General features: G+C 52.5%; 1 protein-coding gene across 2 annotated transcripts in view; it reads right to left on the bottom strand.

Annotated features, from left to right (window-relative positions):
* NOS1 (nitric oxide synthase 1) overlaps window positions 1-12955 on the bottom strand; it is a 64244-nt gene that overhangs the window by 19505 nt on the left and 31784 nt on the right. Inside the window, exons 1-11 of one of the 2 annotated variants that reach the window (XM_014959518.1) lie at window positions 12673-12831; window positions 11406-11497; window positions 10612-10753; window positions 9737-9876; window positions 9129-9303; window positions 8105-8206; window positions 7134-7328; window positions 5822-5907; window positions 2731-2875; window positions 1841-1945; window positions 1388-1446 (exon numbers count right to left, since the gene is read on the bottom strand). In XM_014959518.1, coding sequence (XP_014815004.1) covers window positions 1388-1446; window positions 1841-1945; window positions 2731-2875; window positions 5822-5907; window positions 7134-7328; window positions 8105-8206; window positions 9129-9303; window positions 9737-9876; window positions 10612-10753; window positions 11406-11497; window positions 12673-12816 — 1385 coding nt within the window. In that variant the 5' untranslated portion in view covers window positions 12817-12831. Of the gene's footprint in view, window positions 1-1387; window positions 1447-1840; window positions 1946-2730; window positions 2876-5821; window positions 5908-7133; window positions 7329-8104; window positions 8207-9128; window positions 9304-9736; window positions 9877-10611; window positions 10754-11405; window positions 11498-12672; window positions 12832-12955 lie in introns of those variants that run through there. The other variant, XM_014959520.1, reaches the window with a different exon arrangement.

Genomic DNA, 12955 nt, shown 5'->3' with positions numbered 1-12955 from the left:
AAATAGCTCTCACCCCTTTGATCCGTCCTGGCAGGTCACAGTTTCCAGCACTCTGATCACTTTTGCTGTCAGGTAACCAAGCCACAGGCTCTCCTGGCTCTTAGAAACTCCTGCCAGCCCCTTAAATTACATTTCGAGGTGACTGGGACCAGCAGTCACCTGAAACGGCGAGCCAGCAACCAAGCTTGGGTGTTTTTTTGTCCTCCTCAAATCTGCCTGCCTTGCCATGGGTGGCACCTCGGCACCCAACCCCACATTCCACCAACCCAGCCTCAAAAGATGAAGGTCCTTGGGGTGGGAATGATGTGGGAATGCCACTACTCCATCCAGACACCTCCAGGTTTTGTCAGTTGTCCCCATTAAGATGTCGAGGCCAGAAATCTAATGGGTTTTAGGCTGGTGAGCCCTGTGGGGATCCATCAGATGACTTGCCTGCACAGCAAGGAGACCACTTCAGGGCTGGCGTGTTGCCAGCGGTGGGGAGGTACAAAATCGGTACAAAATCAGTACAAAATCAGTCCCTGCCCTGCCCTGTGGTGTTCTCCACTGCTCTGCAGCCCCACTGGCACTGCTCCGTACCCTCAGAATCAGGGTGGCTAAATGGCACCACCAGCCAGCACTAATTCTGCCTTAATTAAGGAGCAGCCTTTTGCCAGTGTGTTCACACAGGAGAGACTCCAGAGCAGAGCAGTGTCCCAGTTAAGCAAAATATATTGTACTTAATAGCTAAAATAACAGGAGGCCCCAAATGATTAACACTTTCCCGGCTGCCCTCACTTCCCAGCCTCTGGGATGCGCAAGGAGATGCTCGAGGCTCATCTTCCACCGACGGGGGATTTTCTAAAAACCCCAACCCTGTCTCCAAGGTACCAGTTCCAGACTCACTGTTACAACACATCACAGCCAGAATTTATAACAGCTCTTATTTTCCCCTAGAAATATTTTCACATGATGCAAGAAGTTAAATTTGGTTCTTAAACCCTTCCCCACCTACATTCACATGGCTGGGAACTCCCTTCTACCTCCAACTCTTGCTATTTTGGTGTCTCCTGGACAGGCTCAGCTCTACGATGATTTGGGGGGAATTCCTGCTTTTGTTTTGTTTTGTTTTTCATAGATGCCTTCCTCTTACAGCTGAAGGGAGAAGCTTTAAAATGCCAGCCCATGGGGTTACAAGCTGGAGTCCACAGGGATGCCTGACTCAATGCTTTTGTCCTCCCTGGGACCTCCACCTGCTCCATCCCCTGGTTCTCCAGGCAGGTCCCATCCCTTGGACCTTTGCAAATTTGAAACCTGCGTGAGGATTTCGCACTCTCTTCTGAGAGGAGGAAAGCTGCCTTCTTGCCAGGGTTGTGAGCAGGAAGGGAGGGTTTTGGGGTGCTCTTACTTCCTCTCCTCCAGGTTGGAGTTGGGATTCTTCATCTCCATTAATGCGCAGCCAAATTTCTATAGAGAAGAAACAAAAAACCAAACAGTTTTGCCAGTGACTGCGGCTCTGCTCTCTGTCTGCTGTTCCCAGCAGCCTGCAAGGCTGTTGGACTGGGCTGGACGAGGTTGTAGGTCCCCAGCCAAGGATCTGACACCTTTTGTGTGACACTGACATCAGTTGTACAGGATGAATTTAATAACAGATTAGTTTCTTGTCTCACAGCAGGGAACAAGTAGATTCCTGCCATTTCGGAGCAGGCAGGCACAGCGCTAGGTACCACACAGCACCAGGAGCTGCTTTGGGCCATTCCAGCTCCAACTGAGCAAAAAGAGGACACGCTCCCATGTCCCCACCTCTCTCCTGCCCATGTCCCTGCCCCAGTCACCCGTCCCAACACTCTGTCCTCTATACCTCTCCATTCTCAGGTGGGTCTCCATTTCCAAATGTGCTTGTGACCACCAGGACCATGGTTTCATGCTCTAGGTGCACGATGTCGTACTCGTCCATGGACATCACCTGGGAGCAACAGAGATGTTAGGAAGAGTGCCCCAGTGGGGAGCTCTACCACCAGCCAGTCTCCTGAGATAGAGCCCAGTCCACTTGGGATGGGAGCAGCATCTCCTTGCTGACTCCATGCCAGTGCACTGGCAGAGATCTCAGCCTGGAGAAGAGATTAGAGCCCCTTCCAGTCCCTAAAGGAAAGCTGGGGAGGGACTCTGCATCAGGGAGGGGAGCCCTAGGAGGAGGGGGAAGAGTTTGACACTGCAAGAGGGGAGATTGAGATGAGATCTCAGGAGGAAATTCTTTGGTGTGAGGGTGGTGAGAGCCTGGCCCAGGTTGCCCCAAGAAGCTGTGGCTGCCCCATCCCTGGAGGGGTTCAAGGGCAGGTTGGAGGGGGCTTGGAGCAACCTGGTGTGGTGGGAGGTGTCCCTGCCCAGGGCTGGGGGTGGCACTGGGTGGGCTTTAAAGTCCCTTCCAACCCAAACCATTCTGTGATTCTATGATCTCCACATAGGAAGGATGAGAATAAGAGCCTTAAGGGACATGGACAAACCACGAAGCTACTCCCTGAGGGCAGAAGAGAAATGTATACCACAATGTCTGCAGGAGCACTAGATGGAAATGCTATTCATGTGCAGGCTTCAATCCATACCCACAAAGTCACATTCTGGAAGCTTCTGAAGACCCTTGGCAGCTGGGAAGCTCTACACGTGTTAAGCCACGTATTTTCCAACAGTATTCCATGTATTTCCTTGAGTCACCAACTGCACACATGCAGGGGCTGGGGGCTAGTACAATACCTTGGCATCGAAAGCGTGCTTGAAGATTTCACACAGAGTTTTTGCATAGACCTGTGACTTCCCTGTTTCGGTGGCGTACAGGATGGTCGCTTTGACCCTCTTGGCCATAGCCTGTCCCATCAGCTTGGCTGAGAACTTCACAGCCCTAGGAAGCAAGAATAAATCATGGTAAGACAGCTTGCTTCCTTATCAGTGCCTCCACCCTGGGCTATTCACACCATTTTATTTATTATTGATGAAAAGACTGCCTTAAAAGCTTGCAGCATCACTTTTTTGTTGTTGTTATAGGTCAAACAGCGAAACTATGGAAGAAAGTGTTCGTCTTGACTTGTCAGAGAGGAAGGCTGGGTGGGGGAGCTTGAACATAGAGCTGAAATACCTGAATGGGTTAAGGAGGAAAACGCTAAACCAAGTTTGGAGGTGGTCTTTCTGCAGGGACAGAGAAGAAGAAGAAGAAGAAGAGGAAGAAGAAGAATCAGAGGCAGCAGTTTGCTGAAAGAGGCAACCAGATAACCTCAAAGGAAAAGCTGGAGACGAACCAGAGCCCAAGTTATGGAAGGAACAGTGGCTCCTCCATCTCTTTGTGTCTTTAAATCCTATCTGGCTGCCTTTCTACCAGAGGTGTCCTAGCGGAGCAGAAGCACCTGGGCTCCACACATCACACACAAAGCCTCGGGACACTGAGAAGGTCAGGTGAGGCTGTCTGTAGTCCCTTTGATTTGCACGCCAGCGGTACTATGAACTTTACCCCGAGGAGCAGCCCTCCTGAGGCTGAGGCACATCTCTCTGAGTGTTTGCAGGGCTGTGTCTAGCCGGCTGCCTCCCGTGGCTGCAGTCGTGACTGGATGCATTTCCTCCAGCTCCGACAGCAGGGCAGAGGGGCCCCGAGAGGTCACCAGCCTCTTGAATCCTGGCCAAGGTGATGCAGCACCAGAGACACTGGCTCCTTATCTACACTAACACTGCTGGGTGGGTTGGCATCTGTGGGAGCAGGGCAATGGGGGACAAAGGGGGTTGTCATCAGCCAGCTTTGGGTTGCACAGTGGGGCACCGAGCCCAGTGTGTCCAGTTTATTATTTTAAGGCCATTCATAATCACCGAATTTGGACATCAACATTATCTGTCCTAAGTGCAGAATATCTTCACCTTCTCTAAATGGACCGTCAAGCCTTTAAATGGGGCCACCAGAAAGGCAGGTCTGGATTTAGCCTGGAGGGTTGCAATAGGGAAGGGGCAGTTTTGGGGGGGGCACAAAGCGTCTTGGTGACAAGAATAAGGGCTGCTTGATTCACTTCCTCAGGGTGATCAGCTCTTGTCCCCAGTGACCAAGTTCAGCAGGACTCCTGCATCCCCTGTGGGGAACAGAGATTGCAGCTGGACTGGTTACACTGGCAGGAGAAGAGAAGCCCAAAGAGAAGCCCAGATTTGCCCTGCCCCTCCTGCCAAGGAGGGGAGAAACACTCTAGGTTTGGAAAATCCATTGGAAAAAAAAAACAGGGAGGAAAGAGGAGGTAGAAGCCCCACCAGGCTGGGATGTTCTGCCTCCCCATGTTGAAGTCAGCCTCAGGAGCATTGATATTTGCTGCCAGATAATCACTCCTCAGTGTAGTTCTGCTTATTAAAGTTGCCCCTGTACTTTCCCATGACGGTGGTGGCCCCTGGCCCCAGGGCTCACACTGTTCCTGGGGGAGGGAAAGGGCAGGAGGAGCAGGGACTGCAGGTTTGAAGGCTCTGATTTGGCCAGAACAGGCACAGCCTGTCCCAACAGGCATCAAAATCACCCTGCGACCAGTGCCAGGGGCAGCACCAGGGACTGCTGGGCTCCGTCCACCACTTGTTCAGCTGATTAGCTCAGATCCAGGCAGGATTAATGGAGAATTACAGAAATAATTCCTCCCCCACTACGTTGGGAACAATTGAGATTATTTTTGTGGTTTTTTTTTTAAATTACCTGCCATACTCGCATTTTTATAAAATCATTTATCAATCACACACACACACACAGAGAAATGAAAGCATTGTTTCTTCTGACTCAATGGCTCAATTAATCTTCCCGTGGTCTCCACCAGCTCCGGGCTGGAGCCCAGACCCAGGCACTGCCTGAGGAGCACATCCATCAGCTGCTGGTCACCTTTAGGGATGCGCCGTGGAAAACCGCTCCCAGGAGGTGACAGCTGAGGAGTGGGAACAAACTGAGAGTAGGGACTCGGGGAGACTGCAGCGTGGGGAGATGCTGTGAGCAGCACGAGGCCACCTGGCAGCCTGGCCACAGACACCGGGGCAGACCCAGCCCTCCCCAGTCTTGGTCCAGTGCTCTGCTGCCGCGGAGCCAGCAGCTCCTACAAGAACCTCCCTGCCAATGGCCCACGGGGGAGGAACTCAGTCCAGGAGCAGCCAAAGGGTCCAAATTACCCTTCATTCCTACACCCCTGCTGACTAGGAGCTTTGGCAGGGGAGAAGGACTCACATGGCCCGTTACTCAGGGTCAACTGGCCATGAAGTGCAAACCTCAGCTCGGCCCTGATCCATCTGCTGCCTGTAGGGAGATTCCTCATTCCTATCTCCCCCCTCCTTTGCAATGTGGGTGTTCAGAGGTTTAGACGTGCACTGGAAACACATGCTCCTCAAGAAGCTAAAGAATCAGGGATAAAAAGAGAAATATGGACACAAGCTTCATCTTGCTTGTGCCAGCATGACCCTGAACAGTGATGGGTGATCTCTCTGCCCCAAGAGGCTGTGACAGGAGAAACAGGCAATATAACCCCAAGAAGTGAGAAAATCATTCCTTGGCATTGAAGACAATCTTACTGGAGAATGAACCAGCTTGGGAAAAGAGACTATACACAAGATCCAGTGTTCACCTGGTCACACACCTCTGAGTGGTCCAATGAGGTGTCCAAAGGACTGCCTGTTTCTCCAAATGTCACTCTTGGCAGCTAAAGCCTTCAGAGACCTGAGATCCAGGCTCACAACCCATCAGTTGGCACACATCCGTAGGGTGGTGCCATTGAACAGCTCAGCAAACAGAACTGCCCAAAATCAGGACCAGCCCCAAGCACTCCAGGGCTTTTCAGAGCCCAATGGCACTTACTTTGCTAACTTCTTAAAGCCAATGGCCCTCTTCTTGGTAGGCGTCCCATTGACCCCTTTCCAGACGTGGGTGTTCCAGGGGTCCGGCTAGGAGAGAGAAGAGCAGCAGTGGTGGATGGGCAGTGGTCAGACCTTCTAGAAAGTGCTGTGTCCACAGCTCTGAGCACCAAATTACTCTGGTCACCATGGGGAGAACTAGCTGACCTCTGCCCAGCTCTTGATCTCAGCGTCTTGTGGAGGTCCCTGATCCTTGGAACCCCGTGGATTTCTTAGGGGCAGTTGGGCAATGGAGCATGCACAGAAAAATTGCAGTAGAATAAAACCTCGCTGGCTTTATAACAAGCATCTGGCCAAATGCCTTCTCACCTCTTGAGAAGGGTGTTAATAGACCATGAGCGTTTAGAAAGCAAGCAACGCCAGAAGGGGAGGAGTGATGGAAACACAACCTTCCTGCTCCTCAGCCCACAGGTTTGTTTTTTTCCTAAGAAGCCCTTTGGGAAGGGGAGGCAGCTGAAGCGAGGAACAAGCACACAGAAGCTAATTCAGGTCCCTCGCAGGCGGCTGTCTGTAATCAGGGCCAGGAACCATCGGGGTTCCTGCTGGATGGGTTATAGAAACGAACAGACTGCTCCTGGTTTGTGATTGTTCCTTAAGGGCTCTTGACTAAAGGTCACATTGTGTGAAAACCATCGGAGCAGGGATGGTTGGCTAATGAGGATGTGTTTGCTTAGGGGCCTTTTTCCCATGGTCTGAAGTGTTAAATACTCCAGCACTGGCAGTTCAGCCCACTGCTGGGCCTGCTGGGGAGGACCTCCCCCCTGTACCCGCCATCAAACTGTTGGCTCTCCAAGCTGGCAGGAGCCTCCACTCAAACCTGCAGGCTGCGGGGAGGAGGGGTACAGTGACTACCAGGCCATTTCCACATCTAGCTATCAAAGTGCAAAATGAGGCACTTCCAAAGGGAGGAGCTCTGGTCAGTTCCACTTCCAAGGGTAAAAGCTGGGGCCTCAGCATGTTCCCATGTCCCCATGGTGGGGCAAACAGCCATTGCCCTGGGAAAAGGTGGAACATGCAGGGGGTCATTACACCACATTAGGGGTAGTCATGACCATCAGGGTGGAGTCATGAACAGTAGATGGAATTATGAAGTCCATGAACTTATTCATGGACTTAATTGCCTCAAGGGACAGCTTGTTGAAGGGATTAGATGGTGTCCCTCTCCCTCCTGAGTCTTCTCAGCTCCGGCTCCCACCCTGCTCTTGGCTGTACCTTTGGGCATGCAGCACTGGTGGAAGGTGAGGTGCAGACAGTACCTGGTACTCAAAGGAGGGTGTGAGACGGTAGTTGAGCATTTCCTGGTGGAAAACTGGAGTGATGCTGCCAGACATTGGCGGGACAATCCACACCCAGTCAGCTGGACAGCCTCCACGGCATCGGTACTCATTCTCCATGTGCTTGATGAAGGACTCAGTGGCTGAATGGTGATCCACAATGGTCACCTTGTCGCTCTGTTGGAGGGAGAAGAGAGCGGAGCCAACAACGGTGGGTTAATAACCCCCAGAAGGCGAAAGCCAAAACTCTACATTTTCAGTTGTTTGACCCAAATATACCTCACTCCCATGGTCTTACAGGACTGTCCCTTTGGAGATGACATGAGGTGGCTGCTGACCTTGGTCTTCCCAAGGAGCACAGTCACTGAACAATGCCCTTTTCCAGGGCTGAGAAGCTGCCCTTGTCCTTCCTGAGTGGATGCACTATGGGGTGGCTGTTCCTCCTGTTATTTGTCATGGGCCAAGCAAAGACTAAGATGGCATGAATGGGGTGAAGCATCCCCTGCCCAGCCCCTTGGGGAACTCTCTCATGGCTGGCACAACTCAAGGAGAAGTCCCGATCCAGCTCTGGGAAGGGCTTCCACCCTCTGAAATTGAGTTGCCAAGGTCTAGTTTTGCTGCTCAACCACTTAAAGTGCAAGTGGGAGGAAAACCTGGGCCAATTCTTGCCTCACTGGTGGGCTAGAAGAGCTGGATCTTGCCCCCTTGGGGAAATCCCTCTGGACGGGCAGAGCTCGGATGCTGGTAGTGATGTCTTTGCAACATCCAGGGCACAGAGATTATTAAATTTCACTGCAGGCTCCTGGAACAGCCCGAAACTAGGAATGCACAGCACAATTTCAGCTGAGTGTATCAGCTGCTGCTATTGTCCTTGGGCACATGTCTCCATCCTTGTCCCATCCGATTCTTGTGTCGCTCAAGCCTGACCCAAACACAACAGAGTCCTGCTGTACCTGGAAGCTGTACAGCACAGCAATATTGATCTCCACCAGGGCCTGGTCCTTCCACAGCGAGGAGGTTTTCCTCATATCCAGATTCATTTTCTTGGCCACTTGCTGTAACAAAACATGGTAGAAGATGAATGGTTTTAATGGCCAAGAACCATGGACTGAAGATCCTCTGTTGGGGAGAGGAATACAGAGGAGGAACTCAGAGGAGGCTCACACAAAGCACCTGCAGGGCAAGGCAGCACAGTTGCAATGAAGGGCTGATGTTTTGCCTTCCTCTGAGAAGTTATGGTCCAGCCTTTTCCTCTCCATGACAGGAACAAGGCCAGTCTGGCCTCCCTCCTTCCCTCCCCGGCACAGGAAGATGACTAAATGCTCCTGAAAAAGGCCATCAAGGCCATTTGTTCTTTGTGGGAGGAGAGGAAATGGGTGGGTCCGTGAGACAGCAGGAGATGGTGATCCATGTGCTGGGAGGAACAGACCCCTGCAGCCCCTCCAAGTAACAGTGTGCCCCATGGAAGCACCAAGGAGTCACCCTTGGTGGGTACAGATCCCCTGCACCAGCACCTCCTCATGGCTTGGCTTTGTCTCTGACTCACCCTGTCTCCAGTGTAGAAAGCCCCAAGCCATGGCAGAGTGCTCCAGAGGAGCCTGCTGGAGGGTCCCCATGAGCAGGCATGTCCCTGGGGAGTCACCAAGTGCCTCAGCACCTTCTCGGACGTGCTACACCTTCGCACTTGACCTCAATCAAGCACATGACCAGGTGCCTGCTGATCCATCAAATGCTTTGAGAAGTCTATGGGGAGCTCAACAGGCCTCACGCTCGCTGTGTTAGATACCAGCTGGCCCCACAGGACACAAAGACACTTGCCATCCCATCAAACCCTTGGCCATGTGGCTCCAGGAGAATGTAACTGCCCTATCTAAGGAAGACATGGAGATCCTGTCCTCTCCCACTCAAAACAACACTCTCCCAGTGTTCTGCCTGCTCCCTGGGAGCACCTACCCTCCTCGAGGAGGGGGGAATTACCTCCAGTATGTTGTAGCGAGAGTTGTCGCAATAGTCTCGGACCCCGATCTCTGTGCCCATGTACCAGCCGCTGAAGGGGCAGGCGGAAAACTCCAAGCCACCGATCTCCAGGAGCATGTTGGAAACTGCTGGCAAACCATACCACTTCAGGCCCAGGTCCTTAAACCACTCAAACCTGCAGGGATACAACAGGGTCAGGCAACCAGTGAGGCCTCCCCTGCCCAGCGCAGGCAGGGGAAGGAAGGAGGTTACTTTGCTACCAGCCACCAGGTTGAAGGATATGAGAGCAGGATGGTTCTTGGAGGCAATATCTCCCCCTTAGGGGTTGCTTGTGGGGAGAAAGTGATGTATCAGGAGCATTTCAGAGTGGTGTAAGTCCTGGGAGACTTCAAGGAAAGGGAAACCAGCCTTGAGACAAGGACTTGCTTTCCACCTCCAGGCTCTGCCAGCTTTACATCAGAGCGGAGGGAAGATCTGTAAGAGGGTTTGGGTAGAGAACCCAAGCCATGGCAAGAAAAGGCCAAGCACACAAGGTGGTTTAGGGTGGAACCAGAGTTCCTGAGTCCTGCTGATGCCCTCAAGCAGTTTTGAAGCCTACTCTGACTTACTTGGGGTGCCTGATGGGCACTTCCAGCACAAGCTCTGGGGGGATTTCGAAGAGCTCTGGATCGTTCCCGTTGGCTTGGAGGAGCAGAGGCAGGATATCGAAGCGCCCATGAGGTGCCTTCCACCCTTGCTGAATGCAGATCTACAGGCGAAGCAAAGATAAGATTGAGAAGTCCCAGAAGATCACCTGCTCTTCAAGCATTATGGCATGGCACTGAGCAGTGTCTCCTAACAGCATCTCTGCTCAGCTCTTACGGGAGGAGTAATAACCTCCACCTAAGGGAGCTACAACACGGCGTTGCCTGTCACAACCAACCCATGGCCATGTAAGGGGGATTTTGACTGAGAAGGAGCCCAGAACTCCAGGTCCTACTCCAGGTAGGAATTTCTGATTCCCACTGGCCCCAGGTCAGCAGTGGGCATGCATGTCCTCCTGCAACAGGTCCCTCAGCACCACTAAGTGACCAGGCTGCCCAGGGAGGTGGTGGAGTCACCATCCCTGGCTGTGTTTAAGGGCCGTTTAGATGCAGTGCTGAGGGACATGGTGTAGGGGAGGACTTTGTAGAGTAGGGGAGATGGTTGGACTCGATGATCCCAAGGGTCTCTTCCAACCTAGACGATTCTATGATTCTATGATTTCTCAGCAAAAGCAAAAGGAGGTAAGAGTCTTTCGATGCACCTATGGCCAACCCCTTCATGTGTGGAAACCACTTTTGTTCCCGGGAAAATATCCGAGGGTGAGACAAACCCAGCTTCACTGCGCAACGAACCCTACCTGACCCAGCCCCCTCCTCACTCCTGGGGTGGCTGGAGCTTCCCCAATGTCCCCACCAGCCCCATGCCCATGGTGTCTGGGAAGGATGGCTCCAGCCCGTACCTCCGTCAGCTCCACGTTTGCGGGGTCTCCCAGGATGGTGCCATCGGGCTGCTTGTAGCCGGCGTAGCGGATGAGCTGGGCGTTCCAGATGCGGAAGTCGTGCTTGCTGTCCGTCCGCTGCGGGAAGATGGTGATAGCAGATCTGGAAGGAAGAGGCAGTGTTGGTGAACACCAAGGACGTCGCAAGGGCACGGGATGGGGGTTGTCAAAGGACCAGCAAAGGTGCTGCCACCAGCCCTCTGCTTGTGCCCTGGACAAGCCCCAGACATTTGTTATGTTTCCTTCACCAGAAGAAGTCATGGCCAGGTGCACTCCAGCTCTGGTATTTGAGGTGTTTCCAGCTACTCAGCTCCAAGCAGAAGCTGGCTGCTAACATGGGGTTTCAGGTAGATCTGGAGAGCCGAGGCTCCAGCCGAGCTCTACTTTTGATGCAGAACATAGGAAAGGAGAAACAATTGGAAAACCTTCCCTTTGAGGTCCCACAAAGAGCAAGAGATATACTTGGGCCAGCAGGACACCTTCCCCTGATATCATAGAATCATAGAATGGTTAGAGTTGGAAGGGACCTTAAAGATTATCGAGTTCCAACCCCCCTGCCATGGGCAGGGACACCTCCCACCAGACCAGGTTGCTCAAGGTCCTTGTAAACGCTCCCCAGTTCACATGCTGGCTACAACCATCCTATTGTGCAATGGCTGCTGCAGGAGACAACGTCAGCAGGGCCCAGATCTGGGCTGACACACATCCAAAGGCCTTGGGTTATAAACCCTGGTGACCTCATGGTGGTGGCTCACCTGAGATTCCCTTTGTTGGTGGCATATTTGATGTGGTTGCAGATATAATTGAACATCCCATGGGCTGTGGTGCAGTCACGGGCATCAAACACCTGAAACAGTGGAAGCAATTGCGGTGATGCTACAGGATGCTCCAACTCCCAGGGCAGAGCCAAGCAGAAGAAACACAGCACAGGGAAAGCCCTAGAAAGCCTTTACATACTTGATAGGTATGTAAAGCTCCATAATTATGTGTTCCCTGCCTTTACAACACATGGATGTCTAATCCAGCTGCCCTTACTGCTTTGGAGAGGTGAGTCATCTGCTGCTCAGGCAAAAACCTCCTCAATCCAGTGCTTTCAACCTGCTTCTGTTCCTGGTTTATTCACCAACAGCTTTGGTTTCTGCTCTTTGTTGTAGATCAAGACTCAAAGCTGAAATAGGACAGGGATCAGTCAGGCCTGAGAGCCACTGAAAGGTTGGGGACTCATAGAATCATAGCCTGGTTTGGGTTGGAAGGGGCCTTTAAAGGCCATCTAGCCCAACCCTTCCACAATCAGCAGGGACATCTTCAACTAAGTCAGGTTGCTCAGAGCCTTGTCCCACCTGACCTTGAATGTTTCCAGGGGTGGGGCATCTACGAAAGAATGGGGAAACCAGGAAAGAGGGTCAACAGGAGGCTTGAAGACAACATCTTGCAGGAACAACTCCTCCCAAGGTTCAGATAAACCAAAAGAAACAGGAAGAGAAGAGCTGAAGGCTGAGCTGGGAGTGAAGGAGGCCCATACTCCTAGCCCCAAGCTGTATGAAGCAGCCACAAGAATTGCTCAGCCCCAACCTGTGCTCCAGGTTACAGAGGAAGACCTCATCTCCGTACCAAGAAATTCAGATCCTACCCTACACTTCCAGCTACTCAAAAGGGCACTGAGCCAAACCTTCTCCTGCCATAGTATCTCTGTACCAAGGATGAGTGTGTCCTGCTGCCTCTCTCCGGGTAGAGGCAGCATGTAAGGTATCGGAGCAGTATCTGGTTTTGGAGAAACTTCTCCAGAGTGCCAGCTTCCAGCTGGCCCCATTTCAGGCACAGACATCTCAGTTACACCTACCCCACAGATGCTTTTCCAGCTCCTGCTGACTTCCCAGCCTGTGCATCCCCAAAGCTGTCAAGGAGAAGGTGGCTGCCGTGTGCTGAACACAAACTGTACCTGTGCTGCACTTCCCCATGTGTTTGAAGAGCAGGTTTTGCCTCTCCAAAACTCCAGTGCATCCCAGCTGTGCTGGTGCTCACCTGCAGCTTGGACCACTGAATCCTGCCCACGCAGCGGGCCGCGTTTCTCCAGGCGTGCTTGGCTCCATAGATCAGCTCCGTGTCCCGCAGCTGGTAGGTGTCAGTGGCCTCAATCTCCTTGGTCACTTCCTCCAGCCTTTCCATGTGGGCTTTGGAGCCAGATCTGTGTGTGTGGGGAAGGGAGGAGATGGTGGTCACCCACCTGGGTGAAGTGCAGGGCAACCTGCTGCTCTCCACCTGGGCGTGAGCTCATTCTTTCTTAAGCACACGTGTGCACATATAC

The sequence above is a fragment of the Calidris pugnax genome, unplaced genomic scaffold (assembly GCF_001431845.1).
Source record: "Calidris pugnax isolate Ruff unplaced genomic scaffold, ASM143184v1 scaffold413, whole genome shotgun sequence".
Lineage (NCBI taxonomy): Eukaryota > Metazoa > Chordata > Aves > Charadriiformes > Scolopacidae > Calidris > Calidris pugnax.
This window is presented reverse-complemented; position numbering and strand designations above follow the sequence as displayed.